This window comes from Palaemon carinicauda, chromosome 39 (genome assembly GCF_036898095.1).
Source record: "Palaemon carinicauda isolate YSFRI2023 chromosome 39, ASM3689809v2, whole genome shotgun sequence".
In the NCBI taxonomy this organism is placed as follows: Eukaryota; Metazoa; Arthropoda; class Malacostraca; order Decapoda; family Palaemonidae; genus Palaemon; species Palaemon carinicauda.
In genome coordinates this window covers 47,752,424-47,776,825 of record NC_090763.1, presented here as the reverse complement: position 1 = coordinate 47,776,825, position 24,402 = coordinate 47,752,424, and the positions used below count along the sequence as shown (strand labels likewise).

The 24,402-nt window shown below is 41.2% G+C and overlaps 1 protein-coding gene across 8 annotated transcripts in view; it reads right to left on the bottom strand.

Moving 5' to 3' along the window:
* Positions 1-150: 150 nt before the first annotated feature.
* The window catches only part of fray (frayed), a 506,360-nt gene continuing 482,108 nt past the window's right edge, over positions 151-24,402 (bottom strand). For 6 of the 8 annotated variants that reach the window (XM_068362883.1, XM_068362880.1, XM_068362879.1 and 3 more), the window contains 5 exons: positions 17,935-18,036; positions 17,171-17,257; positions 8,554-9,006; positions 581-855; positions 151-408 (listed from right to left, as the gene is read on the bottom strand). In XM_068362883.1, the coding sequence (XP_068218984.1) occupies positions 180-408; positions 581-855; positions 8,554-9,006; positions 17,171-17,257; positions 17,935-18,036 (1,146 nt within the window). In that variant the 3' untranslated portion in view covers positions 151-179. The remainder of the gene's footprint in view (positions 409-580; positions 856-8,553; positions 9,007-17,170; positions 17,258-17,934; positions 18,037-24,402) is intronic. The other 2 variants (XM_068362882.1, XM_068362881.1) reach the window with 1 other exon arrangement.

Sequence of the window (24,402 nt, the reverse complement as noted above, 5' to 3'; positions counted from 1 at the left end):
CAGGAAACCTAGTCTTATTTGAAATTAGAAGAATGTGAGAGTTGCCAGCTAGTGACTTTCGAACGAAAATCACTTAATTCAGGTATCACCAGTTTTGCTATATACTGTACAGTCATAATTCACCAGAAGTAATCTGAGGAAAACTCATGCTGAAATATATCATTTAGAGTATTTACTTATTACAATAAATATATACAAGACAAAAATCTTTTATTACTTACCAGTCTAAATGTTAGATTTTGACCCATTTCTGGATGCTGAGTTATTTTATCTAAATTGGCTGCAATAACAATCAAGTCTCTGCCATCAACTAAACCAGCTGCAACTAGCTCTGATGCTACACCTTCTGAGGTATCTCTCCCTACCGTGAACTCAAATCTTATGTCATTGAGTTCTCTTTTCTGGTTCCTGAAATAAGTCGGTACATTGGTAAATTGATAAAACCTTAAATTAAGAGTTGAAAGCCAATTAATAACTTCAATTTTCTACTGCTTTCAGTTGAAATCTCTATATAGAGGAATAGAATGTCTTATTCTTGTATTCATTATTTCTTAAACTTTGTATTGTCAGTGCTTCTTACCTTACTCTTAGCACCAAGTTAATAGGATCACCCTCAACAGAAGAAACCTGTTGCTGGACGGGAGGGGCAATATATCCCCCTGTTCCTTCAGGTACACCACCTATTACCTGAGGTACACTAGCCATGGAAACAACTTGAGGTACGCCTTGTGATATAACCTGTTGTACACCTTGAGGCAATGCAGTACCTGGAGGTAAACTTGTAGGGATTCCTTGTGCAATTGGTGCTGCCATTAAAGGTTGTACAAGGCCTGTCATGGGCAACATATTTGGAACCTGTTGATAAGAGAGATTGAGAAAATAAATTTGTCTTTTAATTATGATATAAACTATCAAGAATGTGTTTGATTGCATTGCATGATGTGGGATGAGTTTATAAAAAAAAAATTTAAGTATTTTGCCCTACTTTTTATAATGCATATATTTTCAAGAAACCAGGCAACAGGTTATGAATTTGGCATATACGCATCACTAGGACATAATGTGCATATGTGGCAAAAAGAATACAGCAAGACTATACAATTAAAAGAGCAAGAGTATAAGATATATATTAAGGTTCCAATAACTTATGCAAATTGAACTGAGCAATACTATATAGATATATGATCAACAAAAACATATGACCTATCATCACCATCATCATTTCCTCCTACGCCTATTGACGCAAAAGGGCCTTGGTTAAATTTCTCTAATTGTCTCTATCTTGAGCTTTTAATTCAATATCTCTCCATTCGTCATCACCTACTTCGCACTTTATAGTACTCAGCCATGTAGGCTTGGGTCTTCCAACTCTTCTAGTGCCTTGTGGAGCCCAGTAAAATGTTTGGTGAACTATTCTCTCTTGGGGAGTGCAAAGAGCATGCCCAAACCATCTCCATCTACCCCTCACTATGATTTCATCCACATATGGCACTTTAAGTTCATTTCTAATCCTGTCCTGCCACTCAACTTCCAATATCCTTCCAAGGGCTTCATTTTCAAATCTACTAAATCTGTTGGAGATTGTTTCGTTGTCACACCATGACTCGTGTCCATAGAGTAACACCGATCTCACTAAACTGATGTATAGTCTCATTTTTATAAGTAATTTCCGGCGATTTGATTTCTAAATTTTATTTAACCTAGCCATTGTCTGATTTGCTTTTATCAATCTTTCACTAAACTCTAATTCTAAAGACCCTGTATTGGATATCATAGTTCCTACATACTTAAATGATTCTACTTCAATAATACTTAATCCTTCCAATGATATTTCATCTTCCATTGCATACTCCGTTCTCATCATCTCTGTCTTTTTTTCTATTTATCTTGAGTCCAACCTCATGTGATACTTCATGCATTCTGGTCTGGTAAGTAAGCATTGCAAATCATCTGGTGTTCTGCTAAGAAGTACATTATCATCAGCATAATCTAGGTCTGCTAATTTCCTATTACCAATCCAGTCCAATCCTTCACAATCTACGACTGTTCTACGCATTACAAAATCCATGAGGAAGATAAACATCAAAGATGACAACACATTCACTTGGAGTACTCTGCTGTTCACTGGAAAATCAATGCCAACTTTACAAAAGGCAGTTATGGCCAATTATTCTATCAATATAAAGGGCTTAAACCCAGGACCATGATCACCACACAGCAAATAAAAACCAGACTTATGATCACCATCCAGCATGTGATCACTAAATGTGTCTTTTTAAATTCCCAGATGCCACAAATAGTCACAGAAAATTATGCCAGACATAAAGGAGGCACGTCGATGTTCAAACAATTTACAGGAAGCCTTCTCTTCTGGTTAAAGCTTCCTTTGCTATGAAAGACAGTTCAACCCATTTACAAAACTACATATTTTCAAATTTGGCTGGTTGAATATAACAATTATAAAATCTAAAAGGATAATTTTTGATATAGCTAGCTAACCAGAGCTGGTTTGTTCTGAGACTGACATTTAACTAACAGCAAGAACCTCTAACTCGAATGCATACGAAAAGATAGTTGTCAATATGAAATATATGCCCACATGCTAAAAAGAAAAAAAATTACATTTTCTGTACAAAATAATAAACCTTTGAGGTAATTTGTATTTATCCTAGCCATACAAACCTGACTTCTTTAATAAGGGAGATTTCTTCAGAGCGAGTTGGAATCCGACTGGGTAAGGTGCAGAGCATGATGCCCTTCCCCCTTTTCAGTTGGAGACTCGTCACTTATTTATCCTTAGCCCAGGATTTAGAGGGGTGACCGAGGAGGGAAGTTTTTATAAAAAGACAAGGGTTTGTATGGCTAAGAAAAATACAATTACTTTAAAAATCTATTTGTTCCTATGCTGCATACAAACCCTAGTCCTTTAATAAGGAAGACTCCCTGCTTGGAGGGTTAGAAGTCCCCTGGAACCAAAACTGGAAGGTTCTAATTTTTCCCTGTTAGTGTTCAACACTTGATCTATGCAGAAGCAAAGCAAGGACAACCGAAACCCCCTTATCTGCTTTCTATAAGGATGAAAAACTGATAGGTCCCAAGTTGTTCAATAAAAATTGTACTAGATCAGACAAGAGGAATCCTTTACCAAAGGGGACGTTAGATTGACTCAAATACCAAATGCATGAATGTGTTGGTATAGTATTCACCATCCCTCTGCTTGCAAGGTGGATAGGGAGATATGCTTCTTTGGAAATAAAGAATGGAGCTCTGAAATGTAACTTGCCTTCATCTGGTTTAACCAACATACAGTATAATGCTTTAACTGCTTGGCCCCGAGGGAGAGGGAGAAGAATGAAGGAGAAGAGCCAGTTATTTCACCTTTCATTCCACACTTTTGTCTAAATGTTACCATAGACAAGATCCATCTTGTATTTTGCAAGTGTCTGTCTGTTTCTGACCTACTGACAGGTTCATAAAAGTGAGTGTGGGTCTTATCCAACATAGTGAGCTCTGGTCATGGCTGGCACCTCGCCTGTCTCGTCAGCTGGGGTTTTAGCTCTATACGTCATCTCACAAAGCCAGAAAGAGACCGTTTTCCTTGACACCTCTTTCTTGGATCTGCCAGTGCTAAAAAAAAAAAAAAAAAAAGTCTCCCATACTCAGGCCTGAGGTGTCGGCTCCTGTTCAGATAGCACCGCCGAGTCCTCGTGGGATACAAGGACATGTCCTCGTAATCACCACCCGACACCTCCCACCAGTGGCAGGAAATGGAGGACTCAACCCTGGAATCATGTGCTGCAGGAGTCCGAGTTTTGGCCACAAAGTCCAGCACAAACCTGAAGGAGACCTCTTTCCATGCTCGAGCGTGGGTGACTACATAAGAGAGACCGTGCAACTCGCTCACTCTCATTGCCTATACTAAAGCCGACAACTTCCTCAAGGGTTCGAATGGGGTACAAGTAAGAGCCCTGAGGATTGCAGTCACATCCCACCCTGGGGGGCGGAGATCTCTAGGTGGGCCAGACTACTCGAAGCTCCTCATGAGCATAGAAAACTCCCAGGAAATGGAGAGGTCTATACCCTTCAGTCGAAAGACCATACTCAAGGCTGAGTGGTTGCCTTTAATAGTCGTGCCTGAAAATCGCTTCTCTTGGTGAATGAAGATGAGGAAATTTGCTATCTGTGTTAAAGTTGCTTCGAACAAAGAAATATGTTCCCCTTCTTCGACACCAATCGCAGAAAATAGCCCACTTGGCCTGTAGAGGGCTGTGGAGGACCTCCGGAGATATCAACAGATCTACTGACTGTGCAGTGCCTCATGAAAAGCCTTTCACTTAGAGGAGATCCTGAATAGTCTCCACCCGTAAAGAGCTAGCGACTCCATGGACTGATTGGACCTTTGCAGGTATGGCTGACCAAGAAGAGTAGGCCGCAGGGGAAGTTCTCTCTCAGGAATTCAACCAAAAAAGCAAGCAGATTGCGATACCACTTGGCACGGAGCCATTTGGGAGCTACCAGGGGTCATCCCGAGTCCTGGCGTAATCAACACTATTGATTACTGGCCAGATCAGGCTGAATGCTGGAAAGGTGTAGGTGTCCAGGTGATCCCACAGGTATTGAAAAGTATCCATGGATATGGAAGGGTGGAGTAAAACATGGGAGCTTCCTATTCAGCTGTATGGCAAACATGTCGATCCCAAGAGAGCCCCACAATTCAAGAAGCCTTTCTGTCACCAGAGATGTAAGGACCACTTTGCTTCTACAACCTGTACCTGAGTGTGTCTGCCAGTACATTTCTCTTGCCCAGAATGTACCTTGCTAACAACTCAATGGCATGAAATGCTGCCCAGATGTGCATCCACTTCACCAGACCATGACCCCTTTTGTTGACGTAAGCCATAGTCACAACAGTAGTGCTGTTGCTCATCAACACTACCGAGTGCCTCCTAAAACGTTCTTTGAATGCTGGCAACCCTAGGAACACCTGGATGCATCTTGAGACAGTTGATGTTCAGGTGCCTCTCCTCTTCACTCCATACTCATAAGGTGACAAGGTCATCCTGGTTTGCTTCCCAACCCTCCTTCGATGTACCTAAGAGATTGATCTCATCGAGTCACCAGGCTACACTGTCCCAAACCCTCTGCCCCACTGGAACAGGATGGAATGAGGGATTCCTGTTGGGTGACTAATGATCCTTCAGACACCAATTTAAAGATCTCTGGTGGAGTCGTCCATGAGGTACAAGCTTTTCCACCATCAAGAACAGGTGACCAAGATGTTGCCAGTGCCGAGCTTGAACTACTGTCTTAGAGAGAAATAGTCACAGAACCTCCCGGACCCTGCACTCTCGCTGTTGCCAAGCCTATCAGCATGCACTTCCAAGTGTAAGTTCTTCGAATCTACCGAAAGAATGAAGTCTCTCTCTCTCTAATGGGAGACAGCACAGACAATACCGTTTCCATCCTAAACTTCGTTTGGCGAACAAACTTGTTCAGAGGAGAGAGGTCGATGATCAATTTCCAGACCCTGGTCGCCTTTTCCACAATAAAAAGTCGACCGTAGAAGCCTGAAGAGCTGTCTCGAACAACTTCGAGCACATTTTTCTCCAACACCCCTTACACTTCTGCCAGCAAGGCCGAGGCTTTTTTAGATATCAGGTGCGTCATTGGAAACTATATAAGAAACTGCCCTGAAGGAAACTTACTATCCAAGACTTAGCTCCGTGTTTTTGCCATGTTTCCCAGTGGCGAGACAAGCATTTCCCAGTGGCGAGACAAGCGAACCCTACTCACAGCAGCAGGAGTGGGGAACCTTCGCCTTAGCGTTTCTCTCTCCCTACCCTCTTCCCCCCCCCTGCCCTTCCTGAAAGTAGTGGGGTTGGGTGGTTGAAAAGGCTGTTCACGCACAGGCTTTTTCCGTTAAGACGTTGTGGGAGGTGTGGAACGGGATTTCGGAGCGGGCACAGGGTCTTTTCTTAATCCTGAACTTGCAGGCTTAGCCAAACCCAAAGATTTGCAAACTGATCCCTTTGAATGGCCAGGGCCCTTGAAGGCAGCAGCTTGGTGGATCAGAGTCCTGGAAAGCAGTCCTCCATGAATTAACCGTTGCCTACATACAACATTCCGGCATTAGACAAGCCAACGCCACCTCAAGGCTAACATGTTTTGAGAAGTGTGATACCACTGCATCTTGTCTCCTCAAAATAAGTTAACCCACAATTTCCTGTTTGGTGGGCTAGTAAGGCGACTGCCTTGACCCCAGAAAACACAAAGCTCTTGAGCTTCTCCAAAGCCTCTGCGGTTGACAACCTTGAAAAGTACATAACTACTCCTGCTCACTGGCTGAGACAGAAAAAGCGTGGAGAGGCCGAGAATGCCCTCTGTTCAAGTCTCTCCACTGAGAGAGAGACCTTCAGGTCATAAACTGGTGGGTCTACCATCAAAAGGGACAAACATGGTGTACTGTGGCATACAAAACTTCCACTGCTTAGAGTGAGGTACTTGAACGGAGAGAATTCTTAGAACCACAGTTCAGGTCTTTCACTCGATCCAAAGCAAAGTCCACAAGGTCTGATCAGGGCAACTCTGAGGGCTCTAATCCTTAAGGGGCACCAACGCGCTGATCAATTATTAAAGTCCTCCCCGAGAGTGGAGCCACGGTTGCTTCCCCCAGGCCATTGCACTCATGAATGAGTGCAAAGACTTTCATGAAAGAGCTCTACGACTCGGAGTAGTCAGCCTCTGTGGGCTCCGGCGTCCCTGACACCACCTGATCCTGAGCACCCTCGTCTCCCACCATGGATAACCGTGCGGCAGCTTGCTCCAGAGAATCCCCTCCTCCTCATGAATATGACCGTTCAGTCCCAGGGCCAGAACAAGGAATATAATCAGGGGCTGATGAATGCCCAGGGTAGGCCCACAGCAACAGGAGAGGACCTATTGGTATGGGACCAGACAGCACTCGGCAAGGCACAGTCTTGCCCTGCGGGTTGGGTCAGAGGAACAACCACAACTCACTTTCTTCATCTACCGAAGCACATAGACAACCACAGATCACTTTCTTGACCTACCAAAGCACATATGAGCTTAATCAGTCTTGAAATGTACCATCTTCCCTACAGGTCTGAGTAACCATTCATTGATAAGAAAGGCGCAGTCATATTATGTCACGAAAGGAAGGGAGATGGAGGGGCCTCAGCTCTTCAATATCCCTGGAACAAACTGTATGGGGCTATATTACACTGTCCTGGCTGGTTACTGGGTACCAAGGTCCCATCCTCGGAAGGCCATCTCACGGGGCCAGAAACCACATTGGCCTTCCAGGAATTAGAGCTGGAAAATGAAGAGGCAGACGCCATGGAGGAGGAAGAAAAAAGCGCAAGCTTCTCTTTCTTCTTGGCTCTGGAAGTTGAGCAGTATAGGTCTGAGCAGCCGTCAACGACAATGCTCCCCACAACGGTAGAAACCACAGAGGCTGCTCCAACAAGAGCCACAACCTCTGACACTGAAGGAGGAGGAATGAGCCCCATATCCCGATACATAGTTCAGGGTGACGACACGGGGGAAAGAGTTGGAAACATTGTTACTGGGTCAGGGATAGGGGTTATACCAGGAACAGGGTATACCAAGAGAGCAGCAGCCTTGGCTATTAATTCCCTCAAAAAAGTCACGGAGGACCTACCAGAAAGGCTTAAGGAAGCCCAATACTTCCTTAGGTCAAACTCATCCTCAGCCTGCATGGTCAACAAAGAAGTGTCCCCAGCCTCCGGAGGTGAGCAGCAAACACTAGGGGTTCTCGGCATACCAACAAACCCTGAAAAACAACCAAACACTAGGGATTCTCGGCATACCCAAGTCCATCCGTGTTCTCCTGATCCCTCTGGTGTACTACCCAGGGACTGATCTAAGGGTGTTAGCACAGAGGCGGCAGCAGCAGTCACATCTCCCAAGAAGACAGCAGCAGCAGCAGTCACCAATATCTTCTAGGGTGTTGCCTAATCCGACTTCACTGAACGCTTTGCGCGCTTCTTACCTTCAAGGCATACGCTTTCCACTGCATCGGATGCCACAATTGACACTCGAGCATGGGGATGCTTGCGAACAGACATGCCCCCTACAAGCAGCACAGAACGAATATGGATCCACAAACAGCTTCGCCACGAAGCAGTTGTAGTGTCCGCCCTTCCCTGGCAAACACAAAGTTCTTGCTTTCACTCTATTTCTACTGACACACTGAGAAAGAGAAAGAATTAGTTTTGCAGAGCACTGTTGTGTACGTCTGTACCAAACAGCAGTTTAAGAAAATGTGAATAGCCTCCCGTTAAATAAATGCTTGTCATCATTTTCTGAATGGATGATTCCAGCTCTCGAAGAATCTACCTAATTAAAGGACAAAGGTTTGTATGACATGTAGGAACAAACTACTTTTCTATTCAAGTTAACAGGCCAAGTCCTATATTACATGCACTTAAACATCCAAGTAAAAATTATATGATACACAATTATCTTTGACAGAGGGTCACAACACGGAAGAAAAACAAAACTAAAACAAACCTGCTGTGGCATCACCCCAACAGGAGTTTGCTGAGGAATCTGCTGCATTGGATACTGTTGAGGTACTGGCTGGCCCTGTGAATTAATGGAGACCATAGGCTGTTGTTGTACTGGTACCTGGGATGCCATGACTTGTGGCTGATACTGTGGAGGATAGGCTTGTTGTGCTATGGACTGGGGATACTGCGCTACCATTTGTGGCTGATACTGAGGTTGCTGCATTTGTTGGTGGGGAGGAACTTGTTGTATTAAAGGAGCTGTGGTTGGTTGTGGTGTCTGGGGAGCTACCACTGGACTCTGTTGGGTTGGAGTTTGCTGTGTGGATTGAGGTTGGGGCACTTCATTTGCTGGAGGATTCTGCTGCTCCGGCTGTGAAGGCTGATTGGAATCAGACTGATCCGTAGAAGGCTTGTCAGAAGCACTTTCTAAACTGCTGGTTGAAGCCTGATCTCCCTAAAAATTCAAGAAAAAATATCATGAATAATAATGCTTTCCATTTTTAATCAGCTTAAAAACAGATAGATAGACATCTACATCCATATGAAGAAAACCAGTTTTGCATAAACTACCACACTTTATACAATCACATTTCTGCCAGAAATTTGAATATTCTTCAAGTTCAGAGAAAACAAAACCAATAATAATAGGTTAAACACCAGACAAACAAGGTTCAACTTGTGGTGCAAGAGGCAAATGATTACACAACAGAATTTTAACATTAGAATTTATCTTTCTGATACACCACCCAATGTTCATAGTGCTTCCCTCTCAAAACTATTTAAATACAGATGTCTACCCTAAAATTAAAAATTTCCCATTTTCTCTCCTTACCAAAAAAAAAAAAAAAAAAAAAAAAAAAAAAAATAATTCCTCCTCCCTCTAATTAAGTACTAGGTTCATCTGGAAGTTGATAAAACCTAGCTAGGTGTGAGTGCACCAATAGTTCCTCTTGTCTTTTCAGTCTCAAATTCTAAACCAGATCACTAGCCTTTTGACATTACTGGTTTAAGCAAGTATAGAAGTAATACCTTTCATCATTAAAATTCTGACTATCTCTATAAAACTCCCCTGATGTTCATAGTGCTAACTCCCACATTCTGATGCAGGTGGGTTAGTGAAGGAAAGAGATAGGCAAGTAGCATCCTGGACTGATAAACTATCAACTATCAATTACCCAAGACTAGTTTATTTCCTTCTGTAGTTTCCAGATTACCATGGCCACCAATCTCTAATAGTTTTCTAAGAAAATCAAGATTCTTTACCTAAAAGCTTTCCAACCAAAAACAACCTTGGTATGCCATTGAACTGCTACCAAAAATTCTTTTCAAAGAAAGATTCTTACAAAAAAAAAAAAAAGAGGTAGCTGCCCTTTAAGAAATTGAACCTTTAAGTCCTTTTTCTCACTTGAATTTAATTCTCTGTGTTTCTGTCATTAACTACAAAAAAAACATAACATTATGGAAAAAGGCTGCTCCAAAATCCTAACCCCCCCAAAAATTAGGAACTTTTATCTTCACATTTCAGCCTTGTCTAAATAAAAATGAACAGCTTTCACAGGACAAATAAATTTGTTCATTGACGTATCATGCCTTTCCCCTCCGAAAAGAGATTATAAGAAAATTGAGGTTAACCTTTTACCTTAAAATAATATTTAGCTCTGAACATACAGTATGTAAAGAGATAAAACCATCTTCCCCTCTCCAAAAGTTACATCACTGTATAGGAAAAAGTCTACTGTCTACAAATACATTAGGGTATGCTAAAGCAAAACTGAAAACTATTAGCTGTGAGATCATTCAGAGATCTTCCTGAAGCTTAAAATATGAACCTTTTAAAATGTAACTCTCACAGGCATTCGCAGCAATTCCATGACATCCCCTATCAAAACGTTAAATAATTTAAGATCACAAAATACCACAATCTGGATCGTGCATAGACAAATCACCTGAAACTTGTAAATACAGAGAAAGAAGAGAAAACAAAGAAACTATGGTGTAACCTTGCCTATATAGTTCGATATTTAACTAGAGGGGATGCCTTTTGCAAGGAAAGAAAACAGGAAATATGACAAATTTGAAGGTAATTTGTATTTTTCTTAACAATACAAACCTTAGCTATTTATAAGGGTATTACTTTCGGCAAAGCTGAAAGGACGAGGCACTAAAATTTAGGGAGGGTTAACTACCCATTCTGCTAGTTAGTAGGGGGTAGGGGGGTAGCTTGCTACCCTTCCCACTCACACACCTGTGCTTGAGCTCACTTTGCTTGGAGGTAGGACTTCAAGGTTGACTGGGTTGGCAGGCAAGTATGTATAAATAGCTAGGGTTTGTATCGTTAGGAAAAATACAAATTACCACTGAACTTGTAATTTGTTCCATAATTGGAATACAAACAAACACTTTATAGGAATTTGTAATTTGTTCCATAACTGGAATACAAACAAACACTTTATAGGGGTGACTCCCCCATTAGGCAGGTGGATTTCCCTGCCAATCTGGCTTCTTTACCTTTCCTGGGGTACTCCTTATTGTGCAGAGATTAATGCGACAATAAGGAGAACCTAGCACCTCGCTAAACCTGCTCAGCATGGTCTGAGGCCTACACAAGCTGTGTGTGATGAGAAACTAGCAATGAGACTGTCAAGGTAAAGGTTATTCTGAGACTTGCAGGGAATAACCGAGAAGACCGAGACATTCCCAATACCACCTCGCCAGGGTATGGGAACGCAACAGTATTGGGACAATACTAGGATACACAAGGAAGCAATGGTTTACCTGCAGTGGTTTGGGGTCAGCTTGTGCAGAGGACCCAAGATGCTGATTTCCCCAAGAGAGGGGAGGATGAAGAAAGGAAAAGAGCCAGACTTTCCCTTTCATTCACTCAGACTAAAGCCCGGGTAACCAATGACTCCAACCTTCTGCTACTTCTCCAATTAGGAGCTTGAGGTACTAACCCAGCAGTTGTGCGTCCACCAACAGACAGATAGAAAACGTATCAAGGTTCCTGTGTGTCACGCCTTGCTGGTAATGGGCATTGAACGTAGTTTACCGTTTCCACCTGCCCACTTGCAATACCTGCATCACATAGTAGTTCTTGAAGGCCAGAGACATAGCTACGCCCCTGACATCGTGTGCTCTGGGACGACGTGCTGTAGGTGTATCAGGGGTTCAGAACAAGGTCAATGACCCTGTGAATCCATGCGGAGATTGTGTTTTCCGTGATCCTCCTCTTTTTTTCTGCCTATGCTGACGATCAGTGGGGGTGCTCTGGGCCGAGCTCCTGCTGATCTCTTGAGGTAGCGCCTCAAACATCTGACGGGCATAACAGATGATTGGGTCGACAGTTACAAAGCAGGGACTCGTTCAGGAGTCAAATCTAGGATCCGAAACCCTGGATTCTGAGTCTTGGCAACAAGCTCAGGGACGAAGCTGAAGCTTACCTCTACCCATCCTCTTGAATGGGCGACGTCAAACGAAAGGCCATGAAGTTCGCTAATTTGTTTGGCTGAGGCCAAGGCGAGCAGGAACATAGTCTTCCAGGTTAGAAGGCAAACTATTGCCTGTCGTAATGGTTCGTATATGGGGATCCTTCTGGGGACCAAAGAACTCGAACCACGTGCCATGGGGGAGGTCTCACTTCTGACTGAGGACAGGTAAGTTCATAACTTCGTATGAGGATGGAAGTTCTAAAGATGAGGAAATGCAAATTACTTTCAGTTTAAAGGCGAGACTCAAGGTTGAGCGATAGCCTTTAACCGCTGAAACCGAAAGATGCATTTCCTTCCTCAATACACGAGAAATTCCGCTATTGCTGGAATAGTTTTATTCGATGGATTGAGACCCCTTCCACAGCACCAACCACAGCAGACGTTCCTCTACGCCTGGTAGAATGAAGCTGATGACTTTCGCAGCTATCCAGACATTCCCTTCGCGACTTGTTGCAAAAAACCTCTCTGAGAGAGGAGATGCTGGATAGTCGTCTTCAGGCGTGAAGGTGTAGCGAAGCTACTGCCGTGTGGAAATGATGACATGTGGTTGTCTGAATAGATTGTGTCGTGGAGGAAGTTCTCTTGGGAACCCCGTCAAGGGCAGCAAAAGGTCCAGAAACCATTCCGCGTGATACCATAACGGAGCTATGAGGGTCATTGAAAGATTGACCGATGTTCTGGTCTTGTACTCTTCGCATCAGACAAAATGGTGGGAATGAGAATACGTCGATGTTGTTCCATCGTTGTTGGAATGCATCTAGCCAGAGCCTTGGGATCTAGAACTGGGGAGGAGTCCAACGGGAGCCTGAAGTTCAGGGCCGTTGTGAACAGCCAACAGTCGGGGAACCCCACAAAGTCCGGACTTTGTTGGCTACTAGATGATCCGAAGACCATTGGGAACCCACTATCTATAATGCTCTGCTCAGATTGTCGGCGAGCACATTCTTCTTGCCTGGAATGAAGCGAGCTGATAGCGAGACCGAGTGGACTTCTGCCTATCTCAGTATCTCTACTGCTAGATGGGATAGAGGCTGCAAGAAAGTACCTTCTTGCTCCTTGATGTAAGCCACAACTGTGGTGTTGTCGCTCATCACCACTACTGAGTGAGTCGCCAGACTGGTGGAACTCTCGAAGGGCCAGAAAAAAAAAAAAGGACTTCATCTCTAGTAGGTTTATGTGAAGGTACTATTTGGACTCTGATTAAATATCTGAGACTGTGTGGTGCAGCCCGTGGGACCACCCCCCTTTCTTTTGATGCATCCGAGAACAGCATCAACTCAGGAGGAGGAACAAGAAGATCGACACCCTTCAGCAGATTCTCATGTGTCAGCCACCATTTGAGATATGCCTTTTCCTCTGATCCCATAGGAATACTGAAGAAGGGTTGCCACCGACTCCAATAGGATTAGCCAGTCATCCAGGTAATGAAGAAGACAGATGCCGAACCTGTGAGCCCAAGATGACACCAGGCAAACACTTGTGAAGACCTGAGGTGCTGTGGAAAGGCCGAAACACAGCACCTTGAACTGTTATGTCTTGTTGTAGATGTTGAATCTCAGATACTTCCTTGACGGATGGATTGGGATCTGGATGTATGCGTCCTTTAGATCCAGTGTACACAAAGTCCTGTGGTTTATCACTAGACTGACAGTGTCTGTCGTCTCCATACTGAATAAAGTCTGTTCGATAAATTTGTTCAGAGCTGAGAGATCAGTTACAGGCGTCCAGCCTTGAGATGCCTTTTCCACAAGAAAGTCGACTGAAGAAGCTTCGGGAACTGTCGAGGACCTCCTGGAGAAAGCCCTTCTCCAAAATGGTCTGGACTTCGGCCCAAAGGGCCTGCACTTTTGCTGATCCCATCGCAAAGGAACTTACAAGCATTGGATTCTTGGTCAGTGGAGGGAGAGATGAAACGAATGGGACGCGAAACCCTGAACGAATCACGGAGATCGTCCAAGGTTCAGGCCCAAATCCACCTGGTCCTGCAGCTCTGTAGGCATCCCCCTACTGGTGGACAAGCAGGAAGATGACCTCTCTTAGCGTTTGCGGTCTTTACCTTTACCTCTCTGATGTTTTCCTCCACTGCCATTTTAAAAGTTGATGGTTTTATAAGGTTGGTCTTTGGAGGGGGCTGGAGGTCTGTAGGGCCGAGCTGTTAGGGCCCTAAGAAGGAGGGAATCCATGTTGGACTTCCTCCACCTCTCCGCAGGCTACTCGACATCCCTTGGCTCAATAGGAAGAACCCCTCCATGGAGGAGTTTCGGAGACTAGCGATCTTAGCGTTAGGGAGAATGTTAGACGAGATCGGATATGGAGGCGAAGGTCGGTACCCAGAGGACACTGGATGGACAGTTTCTTCCGAAGAAGAAGACTGAAGAGGCGAAGAGGTGAAAGGACTCTTGCCACCGACCCAAGATGTACTGTACGAGCACGATCCGGCAGGCAGATCAACAGCAGATCTTCAAAGAGGGGAGACTATGTGAGGCCCTTCACTGGAAAGGGAAACACTCGACAGAGAGATGTGCCTCAGACTTTGCCCTTTCCCCAAAGGATGTTCGTCAGGGGAAGGAGCACAGACCTCGGCGGCAGAAGATGGAGAAGAAGACGCAATCCCAGGAGCAGCTGGCAGGGCAGCAGACAGGCTCTCCGAAACAACTATGTCAACAATGTACAACGGGTCGATGTCCGACGCCGACGCTAATAAGAGTCGACGAGCGATACCACGAAAAATGCGTGGTCGATCGCTACCGCCGAGCGAGAGGAAGGGCAGTGAATCGACAACTCTCGAGGCGATTCATGAATCGCTGGACGTTTCAGACTGGTGTAAGCCCACAGGGTCTCTACCTGGTGGGCCAGAAAGTCAATGGTGCAGGTGCCAGAGAGAAGAAAAGTCTCCAAAGCTTTCCTGGTACGACGGTAAACGATCGTTAACCACCCTAGCCTCCAAGCAGCCATAACCTCCACCTTTGGTGGCTGCAGTTGGTGATCCTCTTTGCATGAGGATGTGACGGCCGCTGACGTGCTGAAAAGCGTTGGGAAACCTCCTGCTCAAGACGCGAGAAGGAAGAGCGGTGACAACCACTCTCCATCCGAGCCAAAAGCAAAGTGAGCTCAATCACAGGCGTGTGAGTGGGAGGGGTAGCGAGCTAACCCCCTACCCCCCACTAACTAGCAGGATGGGTAGTTCACCTAAATTTTAATGGCTCGTCCTTTCAGCTTCACCGAAAGTAATACCCCTATAAAAAGCGTTGGTTTGTATTCCACTTATGGAACAACTTTAATTCTAAGGTGGACAGCTGCATATAAACAGCTTCGAGAAAGAACCACTGTGAGTATCAGGGAAGTTTCACAGAAATATTTGGATGAAAAACAATATTTGAAAACATTAATTTATAAAAAATCATCATGCTTCATCGAATTGCCAAGTGCTCTTGGTAAAAAGTAGTTTCTACTGTCCTAAATAGGGCTGATGCACAAGAATTTTTTTGCAACGACCTCACAAAAGAAAAACATGCAAAACAACAAACAACAATTTGAGATTGAAATTTAAAACACATAAAAAGTGGGTGTTGAATAAATTTGACTGGTGCTTTCCATGAAACAGAAGCACCTGAAAGCATAATTTCTCTAGGAAGGCCAACTGATTTTTACATCAATCTTCCTGGTACACTTTTAAGAATACTGCAATACATTCATAATTCACCAACACTTAAGTACGATCTGCAAAACAGATGCCATAGCGATGAGAATCTAATGAAGAATAAAGCATTGTCCTTAGGAATCAATGTTTTAATTAATACTTTGTAAGAAAAAATACTTTATCATGGAATATGCAACAATAATGAATTATACTGTATACAGTATGCTGTATTCAAATTAAACAGTTTTATTCCTTACATCATTATAATACTGTAGTTTATCAGTATCATTACCTTCCGTTGGGTTTGAGACTAGACCACTGAGTCACCCCTTTAAGACTCCCTTGGGAGTTGCCTGAAAGATCTCTTTTTTTTCTGAATGAAAACTGAAAATATGTACCTACTATGTAACTAATATAAATGCTAACCTGAAGTACTGTATGAGAAAACTAATGTTACAACTGAAAGGCGTGGATTAGCAGAAAAAAATAAAACAGTAGAAACTATGGAAACTAATTGCTGATAGAAAAATAATTTACAAAAGATTTAAAGCAAGATGTTGAAACCTATAGCAAGGAAGAGTATAATCCATATACTGATAAAGAAATAACATTTATAGATATTCCATAGAATTGGCCTAGTAAATAAACAGTAAATAAAATAAAAGCCTGCACACTGTTCAACATAGTATATCCACCACACTAGATTAGTAAGCATGACTGCTATTAGTCTAGGGTGCATGATGTTTAGAGATAAATATGTCAAAAGGAAGTAGAACCATAAAAATCCTTCAAACTATTCAACCAAGCAACCTGATATTTATCACTTTTTAAAATTTTTAGAAATAAAAATAATAATGTCTAATGAAATCCTCATTAACACTTTATGGGAATGTCAAGTGGGAGGAAAAGAAGTGGTATGTATAGAGATGATTTGCCCCTCCTTCACCCTTTACACCTATTTGTATGTGTACTTGTTTCTGCTTAAATGGAAGAATTTAACATTGTACCTGGACATCATTTCTTGGTTCACAGCCACTAATTAAAATAATGCAACATTTACATTCTCATAAAAATTCCATAACCACATTTATGAATAAGAAATATGGAAAAATCCGAAAATGTAGCTCTATTGATGAAAAAATTCTAGAGCTCAAACAAACATTGTTCAAATCTTCAACTATGGTACATAATTTGTACAGTTCAAGATAATGAAACATAAGGGATCACACCATAAAGATTTCAAAGAAACTCAAGACTCTCAATAAAACTTGAGATGATGCAAATCACATAGCATAAACACCATTGAAAAAAGAATTTAAAACGAATGCAAGCACACAAAGGGGAAAAGAACATGATATAAAAAGTTAGGCATAACCAAGGAATTGGCAACTTGCATTTCAAATTAAAAAGTATTAGACTTTTTATGTATTCAGGATACAAGAAAACAATTCTATTTGTCCAAGTGACAATTCTTACCCAACGAAACCTACATGTTTAATATGAGAAACATTAGTAGCAGCAGCTGAATTAATTTTGTTGTCTGCAGGAGAATTATTCTTGGAAGTGGCATTGGGTTTCTGAAATTGTTAAGTGTGTCTTGGATAAAGTGCATCCTAAACAAATGCCAAGGTAAAAGATGGAAGTTTTTCATTTTGAATGAAATTCAAAATATCTTTTAAATTCTCCTTTATAAACCTCAAGAAATTCAAAATGCCTCCTTTATTCTTTCTACTGCATTAAGAACTACAGTACACCAAATCTTCAATTTTGCTATCTGATAAAAATTCAAAATACTGCTAATAAACTTTCTGTATTAAAGTTACTTTAGCAATATAGTAAATATTATATCCACAATGTTCCAGTAATATGCCGAATGCATAGAAATTACTCTTATTTTATATATAATGTATACCTAGACTATTTCCTACAAAGACAGTATGCAGAACATCAATACTTTCACTCTAACACACTTTAAAACGATCACATAAAGCTGTAACACTCTTGCCACAACTCCATTTTACATATTAGCTATATGATATGTTAACCACAAAAAAAAATACCTTCAAATATATCATTCTCCTCTTCTAGGGTCTAGAGTAATTGAAGAAATGCTGTGCAGTAGCATGGGATTTCTAAGTCAATGTACCATTGTCTCTAGTTTATAAATATAATCTTGGAAACTATATCCAATTGTCCAAACATCTGATTAAAAAATTCACAGTCTATCAACAAATTATTGAAATATTCTACTTACATCTTCATCCTTGTCTCCTTCTTCATCGCTGGACCAAACCCAATCACCACTCTGTGTCCGATGTAAGCGACCAGATGTACCAGGCTGCCGTCCACGACTTTGCTGCAAATACAATTTAACATTCCTTTCAAAAGGTTCTTTTTTATGGACAAATCAACTGTGAAAAAAGTATCACACTTTTTCTATATTAAAAAGACTCAAGAAAAAGATATGAAGATAGAACTTTGGACAATTTTAAAAGCTAATGTGTAACACCAAAAGTGAAGACCACTTTTTTCCACAGCAAACTGCCCAACTATTGGCAAAAGTGACTGCCCATTTCATGTAATAATAAAAGATAAAAACACTAATGGTGAGGGAAAACTCTACAAATTAAATATGCCATAAAATGTTACATATGGACTAAATTACCTATGTATTTTGCAATTAACAATATAGGTAACACTAATAATCCTAAACTATACTTGCACTTTCACAAATTGCGACCAAACGTCAGTAATAGGTGCTCCAACTAACTTGCAAATGCCGATCATTTATATATATATATACAAAAAAGCCTATTTTATTTACAAATAAAAAATCAAGAAAAATTAATCTCAATATCCATCAAAGTATCTACTATTGCAGTAGTTCCCAGGAGGAATTTCTTGTACATTCTTACTTATACTGTACTGCTTTTACATGCAATACAAAAATAATAGGTAGTGTATGTATAACAAAGTGATGTTTCAAAAGTGAAAAATTGATGGTTCCAAATTAAAGTGAAATGTATATTCTAAACATAAATACTAAAAATACAATCACTGGCATATAAGAAAATAGAGAACAAATTCTATACAAATAATGACTTAATTGGATATTAATTATTTGGTGAGTATGGCTGGCTTGTTGTTCTACACGATAGATAAATGTATCGCAACTGGAATGGTACACTGAAAATTAGTACCCTGTAAATTCTTTTTTTACTTGTAGTCAAGTGTATTATTATTATTATTATTATTATTACTTACTAAGCTACAACCCTAGTTGGAAAAGCAGTATGCTATAAGCCCAGGGGCTCCAACAGGGAAAATAGCTCAGTGCGGAAAGGAAAAAAGGAAAATAAAACATTCTAAGAAGAGTAACAACAATAAATATCTCCTATATAAACTATAAAAACTTTAACAAAACAAGAGGAAGAGAAATAAGATAGGAGAGTGTGCTCGAGTGTACCCTCAAGCAAGAGAACTCTAACCCAAGACAGTGAAAGGCCATGGTACAGAGGCTATGGCACTACCCAAGACTAGAGAACAGTGGTTTGATTTTGGAGTGTCCTTCTCCTAGAAGAGCTGCTTACCATAGCTAAAGAGTCTCTTCTACCCTTACCAAGAGGAAAGTGGCACTGAACAAGTACAGTGCAGTAACCCCTTGGGTGATGAAGAATTGTTTGGTAATCTGTGTTGTCAGGTGTATGAGGATAGAGGAGAATATGTAAAGAATATGCCAGACTATTCAGTGTGTATGTAGGCAAAGGGAAAATGAACCGTAACCAGAGAGGAGGATCCAATGTAGTACTGTCTGGCCAGTCAAAAGACCCCATAACTCTCTAGCGGTAGTATCTCAACGGGTGGCTGGTGCACTCTCAAAAAGATTTACATTATTTTGAGGTGCAATTTACATACATCTTTCAATAACTTCCCTTCGGTGGCTAACCCTTACTGAAAAGATGTTTTCTTGATTGTTACTGTAAGGTGGTTGGCTAAACCAATCTAACTCAAGGAAAATAAATCCAGTATAGAAATTGGTAAGGTGTAAATTTGGCTATAACAATCATCTTATTAGAAGTGACTGCTTTTAAAGAGATTGGAAATTTCTGTTGGTTATAAGGAAGCCTTCCTTTTTAACCGAGATGAAGATATGAGGAATTCCGATTAACACTTGCTAATCATGTCAGAGATTTATTAGACATGTAATGACAGACTTAAAGATCGCTCATGAATGACAAGAGGCATAGGACAGAGACAATGCCCAAGAGAATGACCATATATACATATGATCAGCCCCCAATCCCCCTCTCCACCCAAAGGTTTAAAGCCCACTCATGAATGGCAGAGGCAAGGGACAGTGACATTGCCGTAGTAAGCACGACACCCTAAAGACTAACCATATATACCTATGATTAGTGCCCAAGTCCCCTATCCACCCAAGCTAGGATCAGGGAGGGCCAGGCAATGGCTGCTGATGACTCAGCAGGTAGACCTACAGACTCTCCCAAACATCCCATCCTTAGCTCACAAGGATGGTGAGGTTTCAGGCACTAAAGAAATTATCGAGTTTGAGTAGGACTCGAACCCAAGTCCGGCGAGCGTCAGGCAGGGACGGTTCCAATAGCCTACCACAACCTTTATTAGAAAAAAAGGCCTTTTAGAGACCATCTATATTAGGATTTACCAATACCATTGACCAGCATAATATCTTTGGAACTGATATTGTCTGTAAAACTTCTGATTGATAAAAACTATAATCCTAGGCTACCTCTACATAGAGAAAATAGATTCAATGTGTTGGGACCTGGGAACTCATCATCAATTGTTTATTTACAAACACAGAATATAAAAGGGATTTTGACGAAGGAAAAACCTATTTCTGGGAAGAGGCCTGTGACGCCCGGTGAGAAAGGTCCTTCCTTATACCTTTCCTAATATAAATCTTCCAAATATACTAGAGAAAGATAAAAGCATGGAATGCAGAGGTTACAACCCTCGCGCGAACACCTTGTAGGTGTCGTGTATTAAACAAAGGCGTGTGAAAAACCACTATTCACAGGTTGTCTTCCATTTAGATAATCCCTTCATCAATGGGGAGGGCCGTGACAGGCCCTAGAGAACATAGTTGAACTCCCCAACGACACCTACCACGCGCGCCCTCTAGGACATCCTTCTGATTTTGGACTTGCAAACAAGTCGAGTTTTTTGGGCACAGTGTTTTTTCGAAGAGTTTCTTTTGACTTCATTGCTTTCAACTATAAAATTTCATAATTATTACAACAGGGATGTAAGATTACGTGTTCTGTTGGTATACTGAACCTACGAAGCTTTACCAGTGAATTCCATTTGTGATCTGAATTAAGGGCTATGCATCTTAAATATTTCTCATTCCACATTCCTACAACTGTTATATAAGTATTTCATCGCATTAGGATAGAATGGCAACTTCAAATTCTACATGAATTTTGCCAATGCTCTGTAATAGAGTTAATCTTATCTTGCCAGCAGTTAATCATTCTTACATGTACTGTACAATTCTATTAAAGGCAAAAAGATTAATATTGTACATTTAAAATATTGCTTCATACCGTACATAAGTCCCACATAACCCATATCTTTAGTTTTTCACTAGCTTAATACCGCTTTTATGTTTAAACAACTGCAGCCTATAAAGATTTGAAATCCTCCAAAACAGAAATCCCCCAAATGGGGATTTGTTTGAAAACAGTAATTATGAATATGAGAGTTGTTTAGGGACATTCGGCTTGACCATCTTTCCCAAGTTATATTTTAACTGATCTACTCGCACTTTTGGCAAATATGGCTGCTCCTTATTTTGCAAAAATCACCATCCATATTCATTTGAAGGGTCATAGTGTCAACCTGCTTAGTATCATACACTTTGAAGATGTGTGATAGTCTTCATGAAAGCGTTATGGATGTTGATGATTAAAGATTTAAGTGAATGTAATGCTACGTCAAAATACTGTGTTCAGTCTTCTTATCAGCTACTTTTGCATTTATCCATTATTAATAATTAGCCAATTTCTTGCCTCTGGAAGGAATAAAGGGATTTTGACGAAGGAAAAATCTATTTCTGGGCGAGGAACCTGTGTCGTCCAGTGAAATGCTCCTTAAAGCACCATTTCAAAGGTATAAATACTGCTAAATATACCAGAGAAAAAAAGTTGCATGGAATGCTAGGAATATATCCAGCTCGCTCACCCCTAAATGGTGTCGGTATTAAAACTGGGGCGAGTGATACCACTACCAGAGATCCCTTTCCAATTAGACTTCTCCCAACTCAAAATCCCCCGTTACTACGAGGTGTCGTTAACTACAGCTACTATACCCCCCCCCCCAACCACCACTACCTAACCTTCTCCCATCATTCCTTGTTAGCACCCGTGAACGTTCGGACGTGATTTTCATAGCTCTGTGTTATTGTGCTTTGAAGATGTCGGGCGTTTTGGAGATCCATGCTCCCAAATTGAGTATTATAATAGATGCTTTTTCCCCTCAAAAAAAAAAAAAATGGACATATGTAGTACAGTACATGTGTGGGACAGATCCTGATTGTTGGTAAACCTGCAGTCATGTCTGATACCTTTAAATCCCATGGTGATGGCTTAAAGGAGTGAAGCACAAAGATCTTGAGGCTGGATGCACTTAAAATTAGTCTTAGGTGTCTTAATAATGTCTGTACTGTTCTAATTATTTTTATATGCCAGGACCCAGCCGATGGAAAGGTTTGGTTGTCTGCTGAGGCTGCCCATGAAAACTCTGTTCCTTCCATGGAAAACCTTTGGAATGAATTCTATCTTCCTTGTTTTAGTAGGAGAGAGAAAAGTTTATAGTCAAGCAACACAAACTGGTTTGCCTTAAGGTCCACTGATTGATTGATTGATTTAAAGTTTTCAGGCATCCTGACTTCTAAGGTCATTGACGCCGTAAGGTCCACTGATCATACTGTAAATGGTCCTACGGAAGATCATGTGCCTGATACGGACGATTTGTTTCCTAAGAGAAAAGAGGCAATATGTTCAAATATAGAAAAGGTAGCCAGCATAAAGAAAACAACTTTGGCAAGAAAGTCTTGTGGTCAACTAGGATTCCTGTTTTATCAATGAAAAAATCCAGTTTATGGAATAACACATGCTTCAATGAAAACATTTAGAACTTGGCTTCTGTCAAATTTATAGGGTAACTAGACAGGCACTCGGTAGAGCACAAACCTCCGCCAGGGCAGCTTATTTCTCGACCGTTTAGACCGAGTTTGGAAGTTTTGCTTGCCCGTGACCTTGACCTTGGACCTTACAAAAGTTAATAATTTCTAGCTCTTTACACTTTAAAATCCCTGCAAGTTTCATTACTTTACAATTAAAATTGTTGCCATATGATTGATGACTGGGATTTGGCCTTTTACTTGACCTTGACCTTGGACTCGACCTTAACATGTATTATTTGGCGTAGATTTTCATACACTCAAATATAAACCAAGTTTGAAGTCTCTCTGACAATGATGTTCAAACTTATGGCTCATTACATGAATTTGACATTTTGCTTGACCGGGACCTTGACATTTGACCTTCCAAAATCTAATTATTTCCAACTTTTTACATTACAGTTAATCCATCCAAGTTTCATTACTCAACGATTAAAATTGTGGCCAGGAAGCTGTTCACAAACAAACACTCACAAACAGGGGGTAAAACATAACCTCCTTCCAACTTCGTTGTCTGAGGTAATTACTAATAACTTCTCCAAAGAAGCTGTCTTTGTCACCAACTCCAACTGATCTAGTTTCTAATCGATGCAGGAATATTTTCTTGTGGCCACATTCTCATTATTTGGATGTACCTACAGGGAAAAGCCACTGTCTACATCTGGACAAGGGTCTGCAAGCAATTCCAATATGACAGGCAGAGCCCTAATTCAGAGGGTAACATTTTTGAGCTCTTAATTTCAGCAACTCAAAATGAATGCAGAACTATTCATAACCTTGTTACAATAAATACTTAATAATGGCCTTGCTAACACACAGCACATTTTCTAATTCTGCAGGCCCTCACTCAGTTCAAGCAAAGCCATTGATTTGATAGATTTCACGGATGGGGGTTGGGGGAGGTCTATCTCCTGTCATTAGCAGTCAAAGACTGGTCCTCCCTGGTCTGAGCAAGTGATGATCATATGGGTATATGTTTGGTCTCATGCCTCCGACATCCATGAGTGACCTTCAAACCTTTTAAAGAGAAAAAGAAGCTGTTGGCTGCATCAAGATCAAATGTTTTTTCCAACCATTGTCTGTGAATATACAATACAGCAGTAGCCGGGGTTACAAGTTTAATTTTTCTGGCAGCAAGCTCGCAGATTATAATGCTCGTATGCCAAAACAACTTTTCCCATATGAAATAAAGGAAATTTACTCAATGCTTTCCACAAATCCATAAACAAAAATAAACACTAAATTTTAAAGGTTTTGTAATGGCAATTATTGTACTCTACAAATTATAAATATCATAAAATATGAATAAAGATTAGTAATTCGCAATGAAAAATAAATATAACTGACAAATTAACTTAACTCGCACTAAATCTGGCTGGCGTGAAGACGACGAGATAGGAAGGGAGGGGTTACTATTTGTAAGGAAAATCTCCCTGCATGATGGTTTCTGGTAAGATATTGGGACTACTTTCTCTAGAAAGAAATTCATTATCACTA